The 25,843-nt window shown below is 38.5% G+C and overlaps 2 protein-coding genes across 2 annotated transcripts; one reads left to right on the top strand and one right to left on the bottom strand.

The window, feature by feature from the left end:
• Positions 1-10,837, bottom strand: hhipl2 (HHIP-like 2). The gene is made up of 10 exons (XM_041972647.1): positions 10,768-10,837; positions 10,478-10,683; positions 8,215-8,867; positions 6,701-6,844; positions 3,829-4,160; positions 3,565-3,691; positions 3,186-3,331; positions 3,021-3,102; positions 1,057-1,139; positions 1-488 (listed from the first exon to the last, which is right to left on the bottom strand). Exons 1-10 carry the CDS (start codon positions 10,835-10,837, stop codon positions 154-156), a joined length of 2,178 nt encoding a protein of 725 aa, XP_041828581.1. The 3' UTR covers positions 1-153.
• Positions 10,838-15,645: 4,808 nt separating this feature from the next.
• wdr32 (WD repeat domain 32) lies at positions 15,646-25,823 on the top strand. Its single transcript, XM_041971827.1, has 7 exons — positions 15,646-16,345; positions 17,231-17,344; positions 17,533-17,730; positions 18,145-18,347; positions 19,890-19,970; positions 20,053-20,198; positions 22,637-25,823. The coding sequence occupies exons 1-7, from the start codon at positions 15,879-15,881 to the stop codon at positions 23,006-23,008; spliced, it is 1,581 nt and encodes a 526-aa protein (XP_041827761.1). The 5' UTR covers positions 15,646-15,878; the 3' UTR covers positions 23,009-25,823.
• Positions 25,824-25,843: the final 20 nt, after the last annotated feature.

The following is a 25,843-nucleotide window of genomic DNA, read 5'->3' as shown; positions in this document are numbered from 1 at the left end:
TCTGACTTTTTAATTGATCTTAATTTGCTTTTCATCCTCAAATTAATCTTATAGTCCTTCTTATCTTAAGTCCAGTTTTCTTTTTCTGTTTATCTTGTTATATTTCAGGTTTTGGGAGTGTTTAATATATTGTTTGAACTGTCTGTGGCTATTTCATTTACCTTTGACAGACTTCATCATAGCGGTCTTCTTCCTCTGTGTCACAGATTTCTTATTCACAGTTTTTTTCTTTGTTTGTTCCTTGTGAACTTTCTTATCATCTTTCTTGTTCAGCACTTTGTTTTTCTTCCATGGTGTTGGCTTATTCTTCTTCTTTGCATCCTTACTCTGTGGTTTTGTCTTCAGCTTTGCAGCGGCGGCCACCGTTGTCACGCTTGTTGCAGCCACCGTAGGCTTGACCTGGCTTCTTGTCGTTGGAGGTTTGGTGGTCAGTTTGAACTTTCTTGGTGGTGGTCGTGTAGGTTTTTCATTTGTGTTCAGCACAGTCACTGAAATGGCACAGATGTCAGTAAGTACTCGCATTCACAACTCAACAGCCACACATGCTGCATCTTGTAAAACTGGACTGAATATTTGGCTCTGACACTGGACCTAAATGTTTGAAATGCTTGTCTATTTCTGTTTTAAATAGGTTTGATGTAAAATGGGAAGCTGCTTTTTATAGTTTTTATATATGACCTCAATGGGATTATGCTGTTTGGCAAAATATATAATCATTAAAAATAGAGGGGGAAGCAGCTATTCTCAGAACAAGAATAAGCCTTTTTTTTATTTCAGAAGCTTTGTGTTTTCATTAATCTCAAACATTAATTTACCTGTTAGATCATATATCGGATATAAGTGGCTAATGTGCAACTTGACTGAACCAAAACATTTTTTGTCATTAAAATAACAAATTTCAGTGGCTTCCCCCTGCAAGACAAGGACATTAGAAGTCCATTCCTCTTCTAATGGCCTTTGGACAAGTCTGCGCACCATAAACACCATAAAGATGACAGAAAAGATCAAAGACGTGACAAAAACTATTTAAATGTCTAATGTTATGAGGTGACTCACATTCTCGAGGCACGAAAGGGATTTTTTTCCCTCTCACTTTAACAGGGGCTGGCTTCTGCTTGCATTTCCCTGGAGGAGCTCTCCTGCAAAAGTTGACATGTTGAAGTTCAATTTCAGTAATGATAGTAAAATTATTCATATGTTTTGTGTTTGTTTGTTTGTTTTTTATTATTATTTATTATATTATTTATTATATTATTATTTATTATTATATTGCAACATGGTGCAAAAGTCTTGAACTGCCTCTCATTCCTTTATAAACTGCTAGGAAACAGATTCCGTGATGGATCGATATGCAAATAAAGTTGAAAATACTGTATATGAGGTAAAAAACAGTGTCCAATTCTAATAAACTTGAAGGTCAGTATTTGGTATGAGCACCTGACCCTAAAACCTGCAGTTTTTCTTTAATTTCTTTAAGTGGTCCTCAGGAATCACTCTCCAGGGTTCTTGAAGGACTTTCCAAAGCTCTTTTGTGGATTTTGTTTGCCTTTTGTTCTATTTTCTTTCGAGATGATCCCACACTGCTTCAGTAATATCGAGGTCTGGGTTCTGGGGAGGATTCATCCCTCTATAAGACCGGCTGCCACTGATTTTCAGTCCAGTTCTTGTGTCATTATGCATATCTCAACCTTTTCTCCCCGTTTCTTTTTCCATGGAGACCATTTCTTATGAGGTTTCTCTCATGTCCTGAGAGATAGATCTGAGAGGGTTTTACTGTTTATCTACAGCAGATAGCTTTTTATGCTTACAGTTTTCTGCACCACTTGTCCAGCTTCTTCACTGCACGTCATGCTGAGATATTCCAAGTTGTTTGGCTTACATCGATTAGGGAAATCTAACTCTCCACTTTCTTGAAAATTAATCAACAAGATCAACTTTACCATGTACGGTATGTGACTTATAAAAGCCATACATGAAAAATACACATGAAAAATCCTTACAATCATTTGAACAAACAAGAAAAAAAACATACAACCACCAAAATTACACTAGCAACCAAAATAACAGCCAGTTTCAACAATAGATGAAAAGGGGTCAAAAATGCATCACAAAAGCTGAAGCCATATAAACCAGATCTACTTTGCTAATAAGTCAATTATACAACCTCTTTAAAGACTGAACAAACTAATACAAAGATTAATACAAACTGAAGGGTTGCAGATGGTATGCATCAACCTTTGCCTTTTACTTTGCCTTTGATTCTATTTTTTAAATTTTAGTTGATGAGACAAGACATTGGGATCAAGTTTTCTCCCACTCTTACGTTTTAACCTAATTGTTCACATGTTGAAAAATAAGACATTCCAAAAGGGAGAAAAGTAGAAAAGTTTTATAACCAATAAGAATATTATACAAATGAGATTAGCATTGGCATGAATGAGTTTGTGCCCTCCACTCTTCCTTTATTTCACCTTATAAGCCTTTGCAGTCAAGAAACACATATGAACACATAAATAGTCAATATTGGAGCCTGTTTGTAAAACTGGAAGGATTTGCGCTGTAAAGAAATAATAGCCATTTCAAGTTCTGTCATTATATAAGGTTTCTTGAACAAGTATGCTTGTGTGTATATAAACATACTTTGCACCATAACGTGGGCAATATGATTCCTTTTACATTATGAAAATGAGTAAAGGTGCTTTAATCAAGTATTGCTCATGCAGAAGTAAGTTTATCTGTATTTGTCACTAATCGAGCAGAACTACAAATATTCTCAGGATAATTCCCTGAACCCCATTACAACACAGGATCCTGAATATATCAGTTTTAATATAAATGTGCTTACGTTACTGCTCCTCGTCCTCATGGTAACGGTTTGGTTCATATATTAGGTCAGATTAGATAATAAAAATATGCACAGATATCCTCAAAGTTGATACGATTTCTAAAAAAAACATGCATCTATTAGTCAATAAGGAGGATTTTAGGGATGTTACATGGATATGTGTCTGATACCACACCTTGATGGGTCCATGAATTTAAACACTGTTCCATGAGGTGACATAGCGCTGGGATAAGAAGTGGCCAGAAAATACAGCTCCCCTAAAAAACACAATCAAATTCTCAGTACTGTTGCATTATTATAGCGCAGATCTAAACACAGTAAGAAACTAAACAAATGTTACCTGCTTCATCTTCTGCAAAAGAGATGATGAACTTGTGGTGATGATTGATGAGTCCAGGAAAAGAGCAAGTCGTTGCATCACCCATACATACACTCCTCTCTTTCCAGTTTCCTGTTGTCTTGTCTTCTTCTAACGCCATAATGCGTCTAAACATTGACAGGAATAATTAATATTGTCAAAACCAGCAAACATTAGAACCTGAGTGAAGTTTTATAAATAAAAGTAAAGGAAGCTGTGGGCTCAGGTGATGTGAATTCACTGAAAAAGGCTCAACAGCTGTCAAAACAAATAAGGATGACAATAATACTTCTCCTTCCTTGCTAAAAAAGCTCACAGAAAGCATTTGTGTTTTTAATTTTATTCGGCACAGATCTCTTACCCACTCATAAAGTCTCCAAAAATGTACAGGCCGTTCAGATTGGGTGATTCACATCCTCTGTACACATATCCCCCTGTCACAGACTTCCCAACATGATGGCTATATGCAAATATAGGGAGGATGTCATCTGTTGTGGCAGAGAAAGACACGCTGGATTTAACTCAAATCTGAAGCTTTTTATGCCAGAAATACCAGGTGGCGAAAGAATCAAAAAATAGACTTTGAGTTCAATCATGAGGGAGCATTTAACATGAGACTACTCACTCAAAGATGAGTTGTGGCACAGTTTAATATCATAGCACTCAAAGCCCTCTTTTGCCCTCCATCCATAGTTTCCTCCCTTCTTGATAATGTCAATCTCCTCATAGCGGTTTTGACCAACATCTCCACAGAATATTCGGCCCCTGCCGTAGCGGCTCACTGGGTCTCCACGGTCCACAGAGCATCGCCACATGTTTCGGACCCCATACGCAAACACCTCTGGCCGGGCATCTGGATCATTAAGGAATGGATTATCAGAGGGAATCTTGTACTGTCTCCCACGGGAGTCCCTCCCATCCACATCAATGCGGAGAACTTTTCCCAGCAGAGCACTCCTGGGAAACATGAAGAAAACACAGTGGAGCATCTTAAATGCAATGAATCAATGAAATTTGCTGATATATAAAGCAGTTCCAACAAGCAAACTGACCTCTAAAAATGGCATCACACAACTACAGAGAGGCACTAAATCAGTGAAAATAGATGTGAAAAGTTTACACAAAGTTTTAATCAAAGAATATGAAGTTGTTACAGTGTGGTGGTTCTAACAGATAACCATAAATGTTAAAAAGTTATCTAAAAATGAAGGACAAATTATTTTAAAGCATTTGAGATGCTCTATTTTAAATGATAATTGTCATACCTGGAAGCTATAAATGATGAAATGCCTGCACGTCAGTGTAAATAGCTGAAACAATAAGCTTAAACGGATGAACTAGTGGATGAGATGGCAAATGGTGACGCAGTACAGCTTCAACCTTAAAGAGTGATTAACTTAACTATTACCAAATCAATTATAGAAAGCTGAAAATTTATGGAAAATCCCTGAAACTATGACTCCTGTAGAGATTCAGCTGTTGAGGCATTTCCGTGGCATAGGTTACTTTTATTTGTCTGATGATCATTTTTTTAGGTATATTTTAAAGAGCCAGGAAATTGTAAATCAATATAAAGCTGCTCTGAGGGACCACCTTAGTCTCTAGGAAATATCTCCTTCTTGATGAGGGTGGTCTTTTATCAAGGATGGCTTCTCCAGCTACTGGACATATGGTGTTCCTAAATGGAGGAAGCACCCCTCTGGTATGAATCAAGCTTTTACTTGGACTGCTGCAATGAGATTATGGCAAGAATTGGCAAAGAAAATCATATTTATATATATATATATACCTATTATTATAATAAAATCTCAAATTCTTCAACTCGCATATAAAGCTTTTCATGGCCAAGCTCCATTGAATCATAAAGTTCCGTATTTTCCCAGCAGAGCACCTCATTCTTGGACTGTAGGTTCTGGTCCCTAGAGTCTCTAAAAGTAGAAGTAAGAGGCAAAGCCTTCACTTATGAGGCTCCTCTCTGGAACCAGCTCCCAATTTGGGTTCAGGAAGTAGACATCCTCTCTATCTTTAAGATCAAGCTTCCAACTTTCCTTTTTGATGAAACTTAGAATAAAAGCTGGCTTGGGTGCCCCTTAGCCATCCATTTAGTTAGGCTTAGGCTGCTGGGGGACTTCCCATGATGCACTGAGCTCACCCTCTTTATTCTCTATGTATAGATATATGTCATTATTACTGTTATTAAAATTGTATTGTGCCTCTCTTTTTCTCTTTCAGCAGGTATCCCTGACTTAGAATTATGGTGCTTGTTACTTCTCTTTCCTGTCCTCTCCATCCCTAACTGGTTGGGACTGGAAGTTTTCCCTTCTGTTAAAAGGGGATTTTTATTATTTGTTTTAATATAAACACAATTATTACATAGTGGACTAATGTGGATCATGTGATGGATATGTTTTAATCAAATTATAATTGGACTATATTTAGTTGTACTGAATTGGACTGTCAGTAAATGTGCCTTGAGATAACTTTTTTGTTAATTGGTGCTGTATAAATAAAGCTGAATCGAACTGAAGTCAGTTAACATGTCCATCGTCATGGGCTATGAGTTTTGTTTAAGTTCTTGTTTGGTTTCACGTATTTTTTGGTTAAGGTTGAGTCTTTGTCTATCTTGTGTCCTGTTTTATTTCAGCTACTGATTGCCACACCTCCTCCCCCTGCTTTCTTTGCTTACTCTGCCCTGGTTTGTCTACATGCCTTCAGAACTTCTTTGTTATTTTGTCTGTTGAGGGTTTTGTTACTTAAGTTTGACTCAACTATCTTGTGATCTTGAAGCTGCAACACCTTTAGTTTTAATTGAATAAATTCTGGTTCCTATGTTCATCTGCCTCCAGCCTCAATGTCCTGCATTTGGGTACTACTGCTTTGTTTCCACTCATCCACACCTCATCACGTCATAAGATGTTCTGTGTGTGTTAGAAGATATATGAGCAATATTATCCATCAGTACAATGGCTGTTGATTGGTTTCTCCTCTGATCTTAGAGCGCCAACTACAGTCTTAAAAAGGTGAAGTCAGAAGACATGGAAGACTGGAGGAACAAATTCTGACTACTAGCAGGTTAGGCTTATATGGGTATTTTTCATGTGTTGTGAAGAATGATGAAAAAAGAAGCAAGCCATAGTTGGCTTCTCCTTTCATCATGACTGCTTGGATCAGCTTAAGGCCCATTCTTTCTCTACACTAATATGGAGCATTTTGTTTGTTTTTGTATAATTTGGTCTGTTTTCTGGTTAAATTAATGGAATGTTGTTGATCTGATTGGTTAAAATCATAGTCAGTGAAGTTCTTACTGATGACTCTGCAAAGTACATGCCATGTTAGTTTTCTCTGAAAACTTCCCAGACGGTGGTAGCATACAACATGGTGCTTTGCGGTTAATATATTAGTTCTTCGTGTAAAAGTGAAAGCATCGATTTATGGGAATATTCTTTAAATCTGCTCCTCAAGTTTTCTCACACTTGAAGAAACCTGAAACCCCTTACTTGTTTTGTGCGTTGCCATACTTCCCAAATGGATCCCCAGCTTTTCCACCATCTCCAGTGAAGATGTACAAATACCCATCTCGACCAAACAGCAGCTGGCCTCCGTTGTGGTTTGCAGCTGGCTCCTCAATTTCTAAAATAACCCTGAATGTGAAAAATATACAGTTTAATACAGTTGCATATATTAAAGATGATATAAAGGGGATTCTCTTCAATTTTCAGATGTATACATTTGGTTTCTTTTACCCTACATGGAGAAAAAAAGACTACGGGTTTTATTAACTGTTGTTTATTCTGACCATCATGAAGAGCTACAGTGAAGATTGAAGGTATGTATATGTATATATATCCATTTATCCATTTTCTGCTGCTTATCTGGGGTTGGGTCTTGGGGGCAGCTGCCTAAGCATGGAAACCCAGAAATCCCCCTTCTCCCTGGTCACATTCACCAGATCATCTGGGGGGATCCCGAGGCGTTCCCAGGCCAGCCGAGAGATGTAGTCCGTCCAGTGGGTCCTGGGTCGTCCCGGTGGGACGTGCCCGGAACACCTCACCAGGGAGGCGTCCAGGAGGCATCCTGACCAGATGCCCGAGCCACCTCATCTGGCTCCTCTCAATGCGGAGGAGCAGCGACTCTACTCTGAGCCCCTCCTGGATCACCGAGCTTCTCATCCTATCTCTAGGGGAGAGCTCAGTGACCCTGCAGAGAAAAGTCACTTAAATCTCCTTTCTTCCTCATTTTGTTGCTCCGTTTGAACTTCAACATGTCTTGACCATGTCTAGATGCCTAAATGCATTAAGTTGCTGCCATTTCATTGGCTGATTAGATTTTTGTGTTAACAAGCCGTTGTGCAAGTGTACCTAATAGACTGGTGAATGTACATACCTTGAAATTTTGTTTTAGAGCAACAAACCACTACCTATATGCACCTTCAGTCAGGTAATAGTAAAGTCACAGTGGCATATAAGCAATGTGTGATTTCAGCCCTGAACTGACTGTTTCAACATTTCTAGTAAAACGCCCTGTTGCAATTTAATTTTACACTCAGTGTAGACAGTCTGAAATATGTATCACTGAAGTACCATCCTTTAAAGCCACGTTTAGCTTCTTCTGCTGCTTTAGTGTAATTTATGTCACTCATTTTTAATGCAGGGGAGACCTGAGGCATTGAAATGCCACGATTTAAACCATGAACCTATCAACTATACTTGGCATGAGCAGTAATTTCTTGGTGTTTTATTTATTTATAAATTTATTAAACTTTTTTTTTTAATGGAACAATTTGGTTTTAGATTGCAAAGTTCAGTGTACCACTCTGAAAACCTCAATGGCCACAGAAAACTTCCCCTTTAGCAAGATAGCTGTCTACACATGTCTACGCAGGTTATTACAGCCTTTGCCAGCATCAGTGATCCCTTTTTAAATGTCTTTCAGCATGTAGTTTGGCATACCTGCATTGTTAAACACACTTTAAAGCCACAAGATTAGAAAGCAAATATTCCCTTTGCCCTACCTCTCTGAGTAAGGATCAGCCATGTTCATGTCAAAGGCAGACACTTTCATCTCACTGATTCTGATTTTCTCCACTTTACTGTTGACGTGAATGGAGTAGTAGATGAAGAAACGTCCATTGTACCGATACTTGGGGTGGAAAGCCATGCCAAGAAAACCTCTTTCATCCCCCAGCCAAGGTGTGGTCAGTACCTCTCCGCTCATATCTAAAAATGGCTGCTCCAGCCGGATGCCATCATGTAGGTAGACCCAAACAAAGCCCAACTGCTCAGCAATGAACATCCGATGTGTGTCATCACCACTGTGCAGCATCAACACTGGGTTCCTGAGACTATTGGCCACTTCAGTCAGACACAGCTGGAGACATCCTGTGGGGTCCTCAGCCACCTGTCCGAGGTTGCTGTTGAGGTCAGTGCTCCTCAGAACGTTGGGGTAGCAGTAGTCCTGGTCAGACAGGTCAAGTATGCTGCAGAATGTGGACATGTCCCGGTCAGAGGTGTCCAGCAGCAGCTTTTTCTCAGTTAAAAACTTCAGCACATGGCGACATTTGCCATGAAACTCAGAGCAGTAGCCAAAGCAAAGACCAGGGAGCTCTCTGACAGGTGTGTAAGGATCTTCAGCATCATAGAGGTGGGCAGCATACGGAGAGCACTCCTGGAGGGTAGAAGCAGACATTTTACAACAGTGGTTTGCACTGTGGAGATAATTAACAACAACTGATATATGTTTGACAAAGAATTGTAGAATCACAAGTGGAGAAGCCTCACAATCACACAGTTATAAAATACCTAAAGTTTGATCTTTTCAAAATTGGCTTAAGTTCAAAACATCATTTCAGGAAACCTTTTCTAATACGTGATGTCTTTAAATAGTAGAGTGTAACTTTCTGAACTTAGAAATATGTGTTTCTGACTAGTTTTGATGGCACAGACATTTATCATGTACATTCCTGGAGCCGTCGTTGCCAAGCAACGTTCCGAAGTTAAGAAACCGCACTTAACGACTTTTTTTACAGCCCGAAGCATCACGTTACTGAGTTTTGCTTTATGCACATGCCGGCAACTGGATATCGACACACTGGCCACTCTGAATATGAATCAGGCCTGATTCAGTAAAGACACACAAAAGAACATTAACAGAAGAAGAGAAGGAAATGAAGAGAGAAAGGGACAGGGCAAGAAATACATCAAGTGTCAGCATTGGACTGGCTTTTACTCGCTGGAGCAAGCTCAGAGAAGAAACAGTATGCAAGACGAAAAGCAAATTATTCGTCATTAGGAGGCACCAAAGTGAGAAAATCTGCTAAAGTTCAGTAGTGGCGCTTTAGTGCCAGTATCACACTCAAAAAAGATTTGAAGAGAGGTAAAATTGTTCTGGATGATTTTACAATCAGCTGAATACCTGGAAATTGATGAGGGTGTAAGGATTGGGTATAAAAGGAGAAGACATCAAAGGTTTAGTCTCTCCAAGCAATGATGGGTCATATGTGATCAAAAAGACAATCAACAGTTATTGTAAAAGAAAAAACAAATCTCCATGAAAAAAATATATTGTGTTTTGGTTTTGTGGGAGACATTTGCACCCCCAAGCAGCACTGTATGGAGACACAGTCATGCCACCATGATCAATGTAGCCAAGTGGGCTCAGTAGTACCTTAGAAACCAACAAAACGTCAACCCAGGATTCATAAATGCAAGCTGCAACTTTATTACTCCAGGAGGACACCATCAGCTGTGTTCTGAAATGCTGCAGTTTTCTGGAAAGGAGCTTATTTCAGATGTTCACAGAAAGACAGTGAACATATATTCTGTTGTCATATGAATCTACAAATGAGCTCCTTTTGGGTGGGGGATGTCTTCTTCTAAGTGTCAGAGATGAGGGAGACCATCCAGGCTGTTATCAGAGAGAGGGCAAAAGCCAGTATCTATTATGATACTTTAGTGTCAATTAAATGGGGGACTTGCATATGTTTTAAGTATAGATGCATAGAAGTACATTTGAATAAGAGAAACATTTGCTGTTGTCAAGGTGACATCTTGGGAGGTCCATGTTTTTTCACCTGACAATGTCAGATCTTGCGCAACAGAGTGGCTGTTTTTCACTGTGCAAGGTCTTAACAATTTGTCACACATTACATAAATAATAATCTTTATTCTGGTAATGCTTTTTTCTGTTAAATAACTTTATGCAGAACAAAAATAACAAAAACAGAACAAAACATCCTCAGCACACAGCCAATCTCTTATTGATGAAAGAATACTCACCTGGCACATGATTTCCTTCAGTAAGTCCTCACAGAGTTCATAACCTGCAGTTTCCAACTGTTCAATGGTGTCCCAATATCTCTCTGCGATTATGTTGTCTGTTCTCTGGTCGCAGCAACCAAATTCCTCATACTGTTTGCAAAACTCCAGGTGCCACTGAGGTTTGAAAGGTGGTTGGAAGTCCAGGCACTGAGGATGAGCTGATGCTGACCGGACCAAGACAAGAAACATCACTGACAAAATCAAGATAACCTCAGATTGGCTCGGTGTCTTTTTGAGTGAACTCGGACCTGCTGCGGCGCGTAAAACCGCGCAACCGGCACCGCTTGGACAAACAGCAGCATTCCTCTTGCTTGCCATTTTTGCTGTGTAACCCCAAAAGGCTTGTTTGCTTTCTTTATATAGGCTGGGAGCTGCGTGCTCGCGTGCACGTGAATGCACACTAACTTCAAAGTATGCTGGTAGTATACATGCTGTCTGCGCGCCCTGTCTGCGGCTGTGTCTCCATACATGGTATACAGTAAAAGCAAAATAAATTAATTAATTACTTAATAAAACTTTGTTAATTGATATACACGCATTTACATTTTATCCCCGGGTTGTTAGAATCATTTTTAAACTGCAGCAAGTTTGGAAAAGTAATAAGCAACAGGCTATATGTGGTGCACAAAAACGCACACACTGCGGCACAGTGTGGAGGCAAAAGGGTTACAACACAAACCGTAATTATGTCTCACTTCCATGTAAAAGCGCCCTCGGGCAGTGCTGTATGTGTAACATCGTGCCTACAGATGTCTGTTTGCTTCTTATAAACTGTTCCAGCATGCCAGCGTCTTATTTGAATATAACCTACCATCAGGTGTCTAATGTTACTTTCATCCTGGTGCCAAAAGTATATAAAGATTACATTTGATTCCCCATTTCTGCAGCATTTCTCTTATACAACAAATAAAGTCTTTTATTATTCTGGTATAATTCAGTTTGAAATGTGCATCGTCTTATATATGATACCAGTGGCATAGAGTGCATCAGAATTAAAGAAACACTTAAAAACTTCTTCTGGTTTCGAGCAGCTTTAATGAAAAATTATGTTTGGTTTAATTTGTTGGCTTATTTCATAATTAAATAAATGGACACACATGCACACAAAAATGAATAAGTTAATGAAATGAATATAATGATTGAAAGCCTTGAGGGTGGGGGTGGAGGGGATCTTGCCTCTTATCCTAATAACCTGTTTTTACTGTGGTTTTGCTTTAACTTATTTTCTTGAACTTTTCTTTAACATAAAATTAACTATACTTATGGAATAATCTTGAAACCTTCAGTTGAAATTTCCCTGTCATTAGTTTCCACACCTTTTATCAGAATTTGAACGAGAAATACTTTATTTTAAAAATGGACAAGTGCAAACAACTTATGCATGTAAATTGTTTCCACGTATATGTAAAACTATATATATGTTTTGTGTCTGTAAAAGACAAGTTTTTTTCAGCTTGATGTACATGTCCCAAAAAAATGTTGGAAGGGGTTGATGTTTAGCATTGTGTGGTATCCCCTCTTCTTTTACAAAGGTCTGTAAACGTCTGGAAGGTGAGGAAAACAGTTGCAGGAGTTTTAGGAAAGGAATGTTGTCCCATTCTTGTCAGAGGTAGGATTTTTGGCTCCTCATTGGTCCTAGAACCTGTTGGAAGGAACCAAATGTTTCCTGTTGGTGAAAGGTCTGGACAGCAGCATTTAGGTTCAGCACCGGGACTCTACTCCTGTGAGCCATGCTGTTGTGATGGATGCAGGATGTGGTTTGGCATTGTCTTGCTGTAATCTACAAGAATTTTCCTGAAAGAGACGTTGTCTGAATGGGATAAGGTGTTGCTCTTAAACCTCCACCATTGATGGAGCCCTCACAGATGGAAGAAGTAAATCCAGGGCCAGTATTGCCAATACCAATTTTTTATTTTATTTTATTTATTCTTTTTTTTTTTTTTTTTTTTTTTTTTTTGCTTGACATTCACAATCATTTATTGATTTTGCCTTTAATTTGATTATTATTATAATTATAATAATAATAATAATAATAATTATTATTATTATTATTATTATTATTGCTATCAAACACAGTATAACAATTATTGTCAACAGAATGGCAGAACTGACTAATTAACATTTAAGCTTTTTTTTATTTAACGATATAAAATAACATCAACAATGTAAAAAAATAATAAAATAATGCTGATATTCCCTTTTATCACACAATTGTTTAAGAAAAATTAAGTCAAGAGTGCAAATTAGCCAAACAAAAGCTTTTGTTTGCCTCTCATTCACATTCTTTGGCTTTATGCTCCCAAAGCACTCTGTAAAAAAAATATCAATCTCATCACACTGGTATCAGTCAACGCCAATACTCACCAAGTATCTGCCCAGCCCTAACCTGGAGACACTCCAAGAGGTACATTTAAAAAAAGGGAGAAGGGAGGTGTGGCCATATGTTATATCTTTCTTAATAGATCTGATTTCAGTTTGTCTTAAGTCAGTTACTACATGTGTGGAAATGTACATGAATGCCCATTTAAATAACTTAGATCTTAAAATAAGGCCAATCATAATAATAATATCAAATCATAATATCAAATACTGTATTTTTCAGTTTAAGATACCTGTGATTAAATGTTTGGTGATTTTGTAGCTTCATTGTTTATACAAAATGTTGCAGTGAGTGTGTAAATGTCTTCAATTTATCCAAGGGAACCTCTCAGAGATAAATAAGTAAATTAAAGAACAAAATTATGTAAATGTGTATCTGAGGCTAAATATGTGTCAAGCGAGCCAAAGGGAGAAGCCAGACACAAGCGCAGGTACAAAGCCAACGTGTTTAATTAGGCCTCTAGCACAGATGTCTAGGAAACACAGACCAGCATTACAACATAAAGCATCAGTCTGGACAGGGAGTCTATATAGGGAGACAACCAGGTGCAGACTGATGATGATGATGATGGGATGCAGGTGAGATCCAAAATGGCTGGAACAGAGGGATTCTGGGTGATGTAGTGCAGGAACTGGTGGTTAGTACTCAGGAGAAGTGGAGCGCACCTGAGAGGCGGGTGTAGGCATGACAATATGATTGAAACTGCACTTATTTATCTCCAGAAATTTCAAGTTGTTCATAATATCTTCTAAAATGATAGTTTATTAAATATAAACATCTTGATAATGTACTTGTAGTTCTTCACAATAAAACAAAGGCGAATGTAGAGTTTTCATTATTTATGTTATGCTGTTATTTTACTGGTCTGACCCTCTTGGGATCAAATTGTGCTGAATGTGGCTTCTTAACTAAAATGTAAATGGACATCCCTAGTTAAGGAGGTACTTGGATTAAAATTTTTTCCACATTCAACAATGTTTAAAAAAAGTTTGAGAACCTCTGCCACAGGTTACAGGCACTAATTCAACTCCAGAGATGCAGGCTTTTAAACTCTCTGCAGACAACCTGGATGCTCCCTCTCCTCTTTAGTCTGCAGGACATGGCATCCATGGTTTCCAAAAATAATTTAAAATCTTGATTGATCTGACTACAGAACAGTTTCACACTTTCCTTCAGATCATTTCAAATTAACATTGGCCCAGAGAAGATGATAGATAGCCCAGAGATTTGCATGCTAGAACTGTAACCTGCATTTCTATGTTCCACAGTGAATTGTGTTTACAGATAGTGATTTCTGGAAGTGTTCCTGAGCCCATGCAGTGATTTGTAGTAAGGAACCATGTCTGTTTTAATGCGGTGCTGCCTGGGCCTGAACATTATCCTGTTTTGACATTTGGTCTTGCAACCAATGCACAGAGATTCCTTCTGATTCTCTAATTCCTTTGATGATATTACAGGCAGATGGTGGGATTTTTAGGCATCATTAAACATCACTACTAACTTTAATAAAGGAGATAAATAAAGGAAGCATTAGTTTCAATATCATACTCAAATACCTAAAAAGGTTCTCAAAACAACTTGTATATATGAATCATTGCATTTGTTTTTATAGTTTATATTTAACACCCCTGGCAATCTGAATGTAGTTATGTATGCTGTGCTGTACCTGATCATGTGCTTTATACTTTAGAGATGTGACTTTCATGAATGAATTGATTCTTTTGAACAGCTCTATTAAATGAACGATAAGAACAGTCACAGTTGCAAGCCGTTCTGAGCTGTTTTTTTATGCAAATTATCCACGCCACCTTTCTGTGATACGTTTATGGAGTCTGATGTCCAATACGCTCCATTCACATGAATGCATCTATGGGTAGAAAGTATTGTTTGGAAACAAATACTGTTTTATCTAAACGTTTAGGTGTATTGTATTTTTCTTTATATTTTTCCTATTTTCTGTATTTTTCCTGTATTTTACTTTGAATCGTGTATAGTAATATTTATATAGGTGCATGTGTTTTAATTATTGTTATTATATATTATGCTTTTGCATTAAAATTTTCTTGTGTGGAAAATTTTGGAGTAGGATTGTGTTACATGGAAGTTAATTGTAGCCTGCTTTGTTTTTGTTGCGCCACAAAGTTTTTTGGTAAGGAAAAATCCACAATAATGATTTTCACTGTCAAAACATGGGACAAAATAAGAAGCCACCTATAGAATGTTTACAATGAAAACGCAAGCCAAATGAAACTATAACCAATATTTCCAAAAAAAACCATTATATAGAATGTTTACAATGAAAACGCAAGCCAAATGAAACTATAACCAATATTTCCAAAAAAACACCATTAGCGACTTACAATATCAATACAGCAGATGGCAGCAATAAGTCACTGAACCGACAGGAGAAAACGGAAGCGGAACTTCGTCATTTTACTCGCTTTTTTTTTTAATAGTTGGCATCTGTTTTGGCGAGAAGAGATGTAAAGGTAGTAAAATAAATCATAGTACATCCGCCTAAACTATTCACATTAAAATATTAGTTTTTTTGCATGTGCAATTTAGTTGTAAAGTTTATTTATTTATTTATTTGTTTATTTATTTGTTATCGCTAAAGTTTATAAAGACGAAGAAAATTATGCAGAGTATGCAAATGTTGCTGTTTCGTATTATCCCGATTTAAATCATTACTGTTCCTCTATTTTGAAGGCTAATCTTTCGTCTTCCGGTTCTGTCCTAGCTAATACTGCGCGGTTTGACGGGTGGCTAAGGATAGGGCAATGCCGAGTCTGGCACCAAAACATATTACTATCGTACTTCTACTGCTGAGATCCCCCTCTCTATGGCACCTTAAATGTGTGGAGGAAGACGTGGATTCACGCTCAGCAGGTGATCGGGGATAGTCTATTTCTCTCCGTTGAGCCGAGACGCAGCCCCCCCTGAAACACAGACGGCTCCGTGGACGCTAGAGTAGCCACAATGAGCTCGGAGCACCAGAGCGACAGCGAGGACGCCGATGAGTCGCAGGACAGGCCCAACACCGGCACCGTCTCTGACAAAGAAGAAGACCCTAATGTCGATGAGTCGGGCGCGGAAGGTGACATCGCTCGGAGGGCTCGTCCTTCGTCTCCAGGGAGGAGCGAGGACCGCCCGGAGCGAAGTGCGGGGTCTCCCGTGCAGGAGGAACGAGAGCCCTGCAGCAAACTGGCTGCCGCGTCTCAGACTGGGAGCGGCGGGAGCTCAAACACCGACAGTAGCAGGGGCAGTAGCCTGTTTTCCTGGCTGCAGAGCAGGACTATAAGACGAGGACTGTTTGTTGATCCTGCTAGGGATAACTTCAGGATAATGACTAGTTTGTATTGCTCCATGAATCCGGCTGTGGAGTCAGTCAACCTGAGCACTCAGACGCATGGAGCTGTCTTTAACCTGGAGTACTCCCCGGATGGGTAAGACAAGAACACAGGGGCTTACATTTTAAGTGAAATTAATTATCAGTCTTTGATATAATATTACGGGTTTCTCTAAACTAAGCCGTAACAGTCTTTAAGAAGACACTCAAGCAGCCACATGTAAAGAGTAAAGCCAGGGTTCAGGACTCATTGACTAGACAGCAGGTGTAGTAAATCCAGCAGCCAAACCAGGTCAAGCTTACCAGTCTGGGTCACATTTGTTTACATGCTCATGTGAGTGCAGGATATAACAAGTCCTTCCTGGGCAGTGAAGTGTTACTGATGCTTCAGCTTGTAGCCTGGCAGGTAGTCTATGCTCTATTGTTCCCTCGCTGTCAGTCTTTTATCTTTACCTGTGTGTGCATGGTCTTTAGTCTCTCAGTTCCATAAACGAAGCAGGTATTCCTGGAATAGAGTCAGGCTACTTCAACCTCCAATCAATTGAGGCAGATGGCCACCCTTCCTTAATCTGGTTCCGCTGGTTCCTAATAAAAGGGAATTCTTCCTCGCCACTATCACCCACTGCCCCATACATGCTCAGGATAGGAAGCTGAATCAAAGGAAAGATCTTTTAGTTTGCTTAATTATTAGGAAATTAAATGAATTTTAAGCAATTATTTATTCTGAATTTGCTAACATGAACTCTATTATAAATTGGACTAATGTGGATCAGATAATTGGTTTGTTTTAATTGGATTATAACTGGCCTACAATGAATTGACTGTATCTTTAAAAGTGCCTTGAGATGACTATCTTGAATTGGCACCGTTTAAATCAAACTGAACTGAACTGAAAGAGTTTTGCCCAGAGATTATCAAAGAAACATATACTTTTCTCCTCTTGTGTGTTGTGCCTTTGATTTATGTCTGTACGTTTTCTCAGGTCTGTGTTGACGGTGGCCTGTGAGCAGACAGAGGTCCTCCTGTTTGATCCCATCTCATCCAGACACATCAAAACCCTGACGGAGGCACACGAGGACTGTGTCAACAACATTAGGTTTGTTTCTCTAAGCTTTCTCTGAGCATTTAAATTAGCAAAATGCTTAAGGCTCAAAATAGGAATATATAGAGAGAGATTCAGGATGACAACAATAGTCTTTAAATAATTTTTATGTGTTGGTTACCATTTATATTAAGCTCCTCTATACAGTGCTAAGCTCAGTTATTTACAACCTGTCTTTGTAGGTTTTTGGACAATCGTTTGTTTGCCACCTGCTCTGATGACACCACAATAGCATTATGGGACCTCCGTAAGCTTAACTCAAAGGTTTGCTCCTTGCACGGTCACGCCAGCTGGGTGAAGAACATCGAGTATGACACCAACACTCGCCTCCTTGTCACATCTGGCTTCGATGGCAATGTCATCACATGGGACACTAACAGGTGGGTTAACTTTTAATATGTGTAGCATGTATATTTCAAGGGTTAAACATGAGAAAATAATCATGTTTAATGAAGGATCTGAAGATGGGTTCTTTGTGTTAACTGTCACACATATAATTTGATCAGTTTAAGCGGCACACACACTGGTTGAAACAAATCCGTTTTTGCCTTGTTAGGATTCACAAGGGTGTGCTTATCTATTTTCATTTAAGACATTTATGCCATTAAAGCTTAGAAATAGCAATCACCCATCTCTTCATCCCTCCATGAAATACAAAACCGCCCTCTTTTTTTCTTTCTTTTTTTTTTATCTGAACACTGCATGTTTTTGGTCCCTGTCCTCAGACGTGCATTAAGTAAAATTACAAGACGTTCTTATGCCGCTTGTTAAACCAAATGATTTCTTCTCTGCAGGTTTACAGAAGACGGCTGCCCGCACAAGAAGTTCTTCCACACTCGCTACCTGATGAGGATGCGTCTGACGCCCGACTGTTCCAAGATGCTCATCTCCACTTCCTCAGGGTACCTGCTCATCCTTCACGACCTGGACCTCACCCAGTCTCTCGAGGTGGGCAGCTACCGCATGCTGCGAGCGCGACGGACTCCCCTCAGCTCAGGTTAGAACTGAGTCTCTTAAAAATGACTTTGAATGTGTCACCTTTGTTTTCAGTTCTCGTTTAGGCTCACACATATTGTAAAATGTGACATGTGTGTTTCTTTTTATTAATTATTAATAAAGCTCAGTTTTCTGGGCACACTGTAGTTTCTTTTCCATCATGTCTGTGTTTTTGTTATTTTCTTTTTCCAGGTTTCACTTTGTCGTGTTATGCAACCCCGTCCCTTAAGCTTATTATTAGCTGTAGCTCCTTGTTGATGCCCCTTAATCACTCCTTGAAAATGTCAAACCCTGAAAGACTGGGTCTCTGCGAGCCTTACAAATCACATCCTTAAAATATTGGGACATAGCAGCTCGTTCCCGTCAGTCAACCAACCCGTTTGCCTCAGATCTGGGCCATTTGTCTGCATTGTAAAAATCAGACTTATGCCTTGTCATGTGAACTAACCTCCGTTCATTTGGTGGTCATTAAACTCCATTTATGTCCCCTACTTTCTGAGGATACTTACACAACATGAGAAAACCAAATTATTGTCAGTACAACTGAATCCAAACTCTTAAAACGTATGTGAGTGTGTTTATTTGATTTAAATCATCTGAGATCGAAGTTCTCAAAACTGTTCTAACAAAACCAGATAATGCAGTTAGAGGTGAAATCTCTCACATGTATATTCTCAGCTGGACTCAAATGGGTCTAGTTATGCCACACAAACCCAGAAAGTCCCAATAAAGCCGCCTCATAATGATTTTGTTTTTAAATGGCCAGATTGAGCTACAACCATAGCTTGATTTAACTGTCCTGTTAGGTGTTAGGTTAAACTTTTCACTGATAGCATATGTCAAGCCAAGTAAAATCCTCTTATTTAAACATCTCCTAATCAGTACCGTCCATACTGTCTAACATAGCAGTTTATCTTAAATGTCATTATTTGTAGTGATTTGGACTTTGGAGATGGTTGAATGGAGGAGAGGAAAATGTAGAGCAGAACTAATTTTTAATATTTTTCAGTCTGCTGGGGATCAAAGGATATGGGGAATGCAGGACTATATAATGCAGGACTAAAATGTTCTGCAGAAGTCTTGGAGCTACCCAACCAGATTCTGAACTTTAGAGCGTCTCTGTACAGACCTGAAAATAGCCATACTCTAACCTGATTGACCTTTATTTTCTGCAAAGAAAAACAGTAGAAACTTCCAAAGGAAATGTGTGTCAAGCTTGTAGGATTATTGGCTAAAAGCTTAAGGCTGCCAAGGTGCTTTAACTCGGAGCTAAACGAACGCTCTGAATACCTGAATGGATTGAATGTTTCAGTCTTTTGTTTTATATACATTTATGAAATGTTATTAGGAAGTATTTTGTGCAGATTTATGGGGAAAATATAATTAATCAATTTGAAAATGAGTCTGAAACTTTCCACACATACTGTACATATTACGTCCTTGTATGAACTTCACAGTTGGACATTATTATTCCCTTTTGTTGTCTCAATAGTAAATTTGATTTATCGTTTGGAAAAACAAAGACTGATTTGTGATTTTGTAGATGGAGGCACGTCAGCGTTCCGGTCGGCTGGTACTCCTCGCCAGGGAAATGACTCCAGCAAGATTCACCCTCACAGAGAAGGTCAGAGACAATCTGTAATATTTTCAGACTGGTATCATCTGAGGTTCCTGGCTATGCAGTAATCTAATCTTTATCCTCACAGGCCTCTCTCCCAGGAACAGCTTGGAGGTTTTAACTCCAGAGATCCCTGGTGAACGAGACAAAGGGAACTGCATCACCTCCTTGCAACTCCACCCCAAAGGCTGGGCTACGCTCATCCGCTGCTCCAGCAACATGGACGACCAGGAGGTGGGAAACATGCAGCTGCTGTGTACTTTATACACCTAAAAGCAGAGAGTTGTAATTTATCATCTTTTTTTTTATTGATTTATTTTATCATGATAAAATGCATTTACAAATCAACAAAAATGAACAGAGGGTGAGGGGACGTGGTACGTTATGCTAATATAATATACATATAATAAACAACATACACATATTTAGTCCTTAGGATGGAAAAAAATAATTATATTATTATTATTATTATCATTATTATTATTATTATTATTATTTATTAAATAAATAAGAATATAAAATATAAAAGGGAAAGGAAAAAAAGAACACCAAAAAGGACAAAGAACTATTCCTAATCATTTAGATATTGTTACTAAGAATAAAAATGATAAGTAATTTATTATATAAGTTTTTGTAAAATAATAAGTATAGCTAAACAGCAAAAAAAAAAAAAAACTGAATCCCAAAACTTTTCCTCAGCTTGACTTTTTAATAAAATCACAAATATATGCTGCAGGCATCTCTGACTGAGCCTCTCTTCCTCGAGTTGTTACAGTAGATGTTGAATAGTTTTTAAATTAAATACAAGGTAAACTTCTCAGGGTTTTATTTATTTATTTATTTGTTTGTTTTTCCAGTTCAGACAATAATTAGTTTACTGTAAATGTAGCAGCTCTGTAATATTACCCCGTTTTTATACCGTTTCAGAGGCATATATGGCAGATGCCCAGCTGGGGTCAACACCCTCCTAGACTGTATATTTGGGACAAATAGAACAGGAGTGTGTTGATTCTAGGCAACACGATAGTTTTCAGTGGATTATTATGTCTAAATTAAAATTCTTTCATTTCTGGTATGTATTTTCCCTTGTGGCACATTTACACTCAAAGATAGATATAGTAAATCTATATCACTATGACAAAATGTCAGTGTTTTAAAGTGACGCCCTCTCCTGCTGGCAAATGACAAATTTTCCTCACTTGTTTCTAGTTGTGAGAATGAGTGAACCCAAGGACACAGATAATGAACATGCAATCAGCTTAATCATAAATCAGAACATAATATGGGCAATTTTGTTCAAACAAAGCTATCTTTAGGGGCCATGTTTCATTTTAAAATCATGAATTCTGGTTCTGTAGACAAGCCTGCCTGTGATGTGGTTTCTTTGGACTGGATTGAGCCTCATTAATCTATATTTACGGAGCATGCCAAACACCAGCAGCATCATAATGGTTTAACACTTAATTTAATTTGCCACCAAGCACTCATTTAAGAAGTGGAGCTAAATTTCCGAAAAATGTGATTTAAAATTATTGTTATTAAAAAACAAAAAACATGCATCATCCATGTAAGCATTTGGTGTGCATTTTTTATCATAATTATTTAACAAATAACATTAAAAAAAAAAAAAAAAAGACGGGTTAGTGCAGTGCTGTAAAAAAAAAAAAATTACCCTCATTCACACTTATTTTTTGCACATTTGCAAAATGGTTCAGATCATCAAATACATTTTAAATCAAACAAAGAAAACCTGAGTAAATACAAAAAGTAGCTTTTAAATGACATTGTTTATTAAGGAAAAAGAGCTATCCAAACCAGCCTGCACCTATGTGAAAAAGTTATCACCCCCTGATAATTGGTTGTGTCATCCGTGGCACATCCCCTCTGCAGAATGTTTCTGATTCAGCCACGATGAATGGGCTGTCAAAGGTCACGTCACAGCATCTAATCAGATTTTGATTCGGCCACTACAAAACCTTTTTGTTTTTTTAAAGCTATTCAGAGGTGGACTTCCTGCTGTGCTTTGGATTATTGTCCTGCTGCATAACCAAAGTGTCCTCGGGAGCTAATGGGTATAAACTAATGGCTAGAGATTCTCTTTCAGAATTTTCTTATAGAGCACAATTCATTGTTGCATCAATCTTAACAAGTCATCCAGGTCTTGAAGCAGCAAATCAGTCCCATACCATCACACTGCCACCACCAGTTGTATCACATGTTTGATATGTGCGATATTAAAAAGTTCTACTTCCACAGAACTTTTCCCAAAACACTTGGGGATGATTAAAATGTTTTTTGGTAAATGTGAGACTGGTCTTTTTGCCCATTCTCTTTGTTATTGTTAAATCATGAACACTGACCTTAACTGAAGCAAGTGAGACCCACATTGCTTTAGATGTTCTGGGTTTCTTTGTGACCTCCTGGATGAATCACTGATGCGCTCTTGGAGTAATTTTGGTTGGGCGGCCACTCCTGGGGAGGTTCACAACTGTTCCATGTTTTCTCTTTTTCAAGATAAACACAGCTCTCACCGTGGTTCGCTGGAGTCCCAAAGCATTAGAAATGGCTTTATAACCCTTTCAATTACTTTGTTTCTCATCTGCTCTTGAATAACACATTTCTTGGATTGTATATATTAGTAACCTCCGTTTTTCTTTATCTTCCCTTTCCAGTGGACATGCGTGTATGAGTTCCAGGAGGGAGCGCCCACGCGGCCCCCGGTCTCCCCGCGCTGCTCCCTCCGCCTCACCCACTACATCGAAGAGGCCAACGTGGGGCGAGGCTACATCAAGGAGCTGTGCTTCAGCCCGGACGGACGGCTCATCTGCTCCCCCTACGGTTACGGCATCCGCCTGCTGGCCTTTGACGAGCGCTGCAGCGAGCTCGCCGACTGCCTGCCCGTCCAGACCAGCTGCCTCAGGGAGATCCGATCCATCTACTCACACAGTGACGTGGTGCTCACCACCAAGTTCTCCCCAACGCACTGCCAGCTGGCCTCGGGTTGCCTCAGCGGACGTGTGGCTCTTTACCAGCCCAAATTTTAGCATCCAGGGGCGTCACCTGATGGAGCACTGAAAACCTGGCTAGGAAGTATTCAAGAGTTCCTGCACAGAACATCTGGAATATACCAATGAGGCTTTTTAAGTCTTGATATGTTTGACAGCTACACAAATATCTGCATAAAAATCTTCCATTATTCTTGTATATCTTTCATGCAGTACATGATTTCTCTGATTTGAGATTGTTATAACATCTTTGCAGATATTTAAGTGTCAAAGCAGTTTAGCCTCTTTAGTATAATTTTGTATATCAAAACCATCAAAAGGACAAATTTGTTGGATTCTCTGAATGCACGTTTCACACCATAAGCACTCAACACAAACATCATTACTCTTTGGGACTTCAGTTGACTTTAAAAGCTGAATATTAGGATTTTCTTAACTTGTGTCAGGTATTAATTACATGAAGTCCCAGGTCTGTAGCTGTGAAGCAGGCCGCCTCTGGGTGCTAGCTGTCAGCCGACAGCCACTGACTGGAAACTAAACTGAGTACTTATCTTTGGCCCATTGACCAGGTGACAGCGGTGGATGGACACTTTCAGCCTTTCTGGGCCAGAACATCAAGATTTAATGCAAAATAAATAAAAACTCTAGGCAACATAATAAGAAAGGCCACTTGATTTTTACAGACTTGACTGTCTTTCAGACTGGGTAGAAGGTTTGAAGTCCAATCTTCAAAGCTCTTGATGCGATACGGTATCAGGCAACAACAAACTGCTGATCGTCTGTTGATCTTTTTCAAACTAAAATTAAACTAAAACTTTTTGGGGGTTTCCTTTAAAGTCAAAATTTTTGGTTCTTTTGAGACTCGACACATCCAGATGTTGTCATCTCGGGAGAAAAACACTAACGATGCAAACAGACAAATAATCTGTGAAAAAGAGAGACAAACGGGCTCTTATGTCTGCTGTTGAGCGTCCTGTTCGGCGTCCTTCGCTGCACCTCCTGCCGCTTTCTGCTGCTTTGCTCATGCCTTTGCCACAGGTGCTGCTTCTCTGCTCATACAATCTGAACTTTGACTTCGAGGACCTCTTCTCATTACCTCCCTGCTTAGTTTTGTTCTCCATTTCTAATCTCCACTGTCACGGTCCACAGTGTTAAGTGGTTTTCTTGGTGTGTTAATGTTGGCACTACTTGTAGCACGGCCATTTCGTTGGAATTTGTGGTCATTTTTTGACTTTGTGAGGCCGTTTTAGAAAAGGTTGCATTGATGACACTTGTAATTTCTCCCCACAGTTTATACTTTTAAATGAAGCCCATGAATTTAAACGTTATGCTGTTTTGGCTGCTGGTATCCATTAATCTGACACCATTCAAACCCATTATCAGTACAAAGAAAATAATATTTAAATATATTTCTTTTTTTTTTAAATCAAGGCTGATATCATTACATATTTTTTGTGTAAATTATAGTAGCTCAACTTAATTATATCTGTGATACTCCACACACACCTTAGTTTATAATACAACACTTTAAAAAAATAACTCCCACATTTATAGTTTGATTTCTTTTAAGAATGCTCTGAAAATGAAAACTGCTGATGTCTTTCATTTCCAGAAGTGCACATTTGTTGAAGACCACTTAAGTCGGGTGTTCTCAGCAACATTAAGTTGCATTTTCTCACAGCGTGGTTAACTTTTTTTAATATTGATTATGGGTTTGGATACACAGGTAATACTTATTAGATCTATTAAGAATTCAGATTAACACCAGCTAAGTTTAAACATTTACAGGATGACATTGGTGCCTGAATCTGTTCCTGTACCTTTTTCCTGTCATTTTATTAGTTTTCTAGGTTGCCAATCTTCTTTAAACATTAAGGTGTCTGCAAGGCTTTCATGTTTCTAGTGTAGGAATAGCTGCAGTGAGAACTGCCCTGATAGTTCCACTTTTATGTAAACTGGCTGCAGGACTGACCGCAGAGTAGTGGATAACTTAAGGTAGATAAAAGATAAACACATACTATGCATACCTGCCTTTATGATGATTCTCTTTTCTTATTTATGCTCTGTGGAGTTGTCAGATGCCAAACTATGATTTTTTTTTTTTGTTTTTTTGTTTGTTTGTTTTCCTTTTGTTCTTCTTTTTGGCGAGGGGTTGTAGTGAAACATGAGCTGAGAACTAAAAGTGAACATCTGTCATTGTTTTATATGTAGGAAATTATGTGAAAACATGCCCCAAATAAGGCTATGTATCTGCAAATGTATAGATGCTGAATTATTTGGGACATGCTTAAACGCCTCTAAAGCAAATGCTTCTACCTTAATTCAGTTGTTTCTTTATTCATAAAAGGCAGCACACGGGGCTTTTCTGTCACCTTCTTTACATTTTGGATAATATTATTTAAAATGTGCATGTGTACAATGTAAAAGCCATGTTCTGGTGTTATTGTAGTGATATGAATTTAAGGTTTGAGATAAAAAAAAACAATAGCTCAAGTTGCCAGATGTGATTTGATAGTTCCCAGCTCACAACATGCTCCTGTAGGTTATGTGAAAATGGATTTTAAGGTCATACCTCAGTTTAATTGCTCTAAAACAGTTTTTTTTTCAGTGTGTTGTAAATAATTTTGGGGTCTGTTTCACCTTCAGCTTAGCCAATTCAAAATCTTTTTACTAAATGATTCAATCACTCGAGTTGCAGTCTTTGAAAGTGCACATTTCTACATATTTTTTTATGCTGTTGTTTTCAATTGACTGAGCTGGATGTTAAAGGATGCTGTATATTTTCTGCTGCTCATTCTATTTCAAGTATACTCACAAGCTTTTTGAAGAGACGTGTCTTATCTGCCAGGTAACTGCCCGGTAACTAAAAGAATA

The sequence above is a fragment of the Melanotaenia boesemani genome, chromosome 20 (genome assembly GCF_017639745.1).
Source record: "Melanotaenia boesemani isolate fMelBoe1 chromosome 20, fMelBoe1.pri, whole genome shotgun sequence".
Taxonomy (NCBI): domain Eukaryota; kingdom Metazoa; phylum Chordata; class Actinopteri; order Atheriniformes; family Melanotaeniidae; genus Melanotaenia; species Melanotaenia boesemani.
Note: the sequence above shows the minus strand (reverse complement) of the source record. Positions and strands in the feature narration are given on the sequence as shown.

Bases quoted from the DNA above. Each gene is read 5' to 3' on its own strand.
- hhipl2 (XM_041972647.1), bottom strand. From the start codon at position 10,837: ATGGCAAGCAAGAGGAATGCTGCTGTTTGTCCAAGCGGTGCCGGTTGC. The intron at 10,684-10,767 runs GTCCGAGTTCAC...TGGTCCGGTCAG, and splicing joins GGTTTTACGCGCCGCAGCAG to CATCAGCTCATCCTCAGTGC. The intron at 4,161-6,700 runs GTAAGGGGTTTC...CATGTTTCCCAG, and splicing joins TATGGCAACGCACAAAACAA to GAGTGCTCTGCTGGGAAAAG.
- wdr32 (XM_041971827.1), top strand. From the start codon at position 15,879: ATGAGCTCGGAGCACCAGAGCGACAGCGAGGACGCCGATGAGTCGCAG. The intron at 17,731-18,144 runs GTGGGTTAACTT...TCTTCTCTGCAG, and splicing joins ATCACATGGGACACTAACAG to GTTTACAGAAGACGGCTGCC. The intron at 18,348-19,889 runs GTTAGAACTGAG...GTGATTTTGTAG, and splicing joins ACGGACTCCCCTCAGCTCAG to ATGGAGGCACGTCAGCGTTC.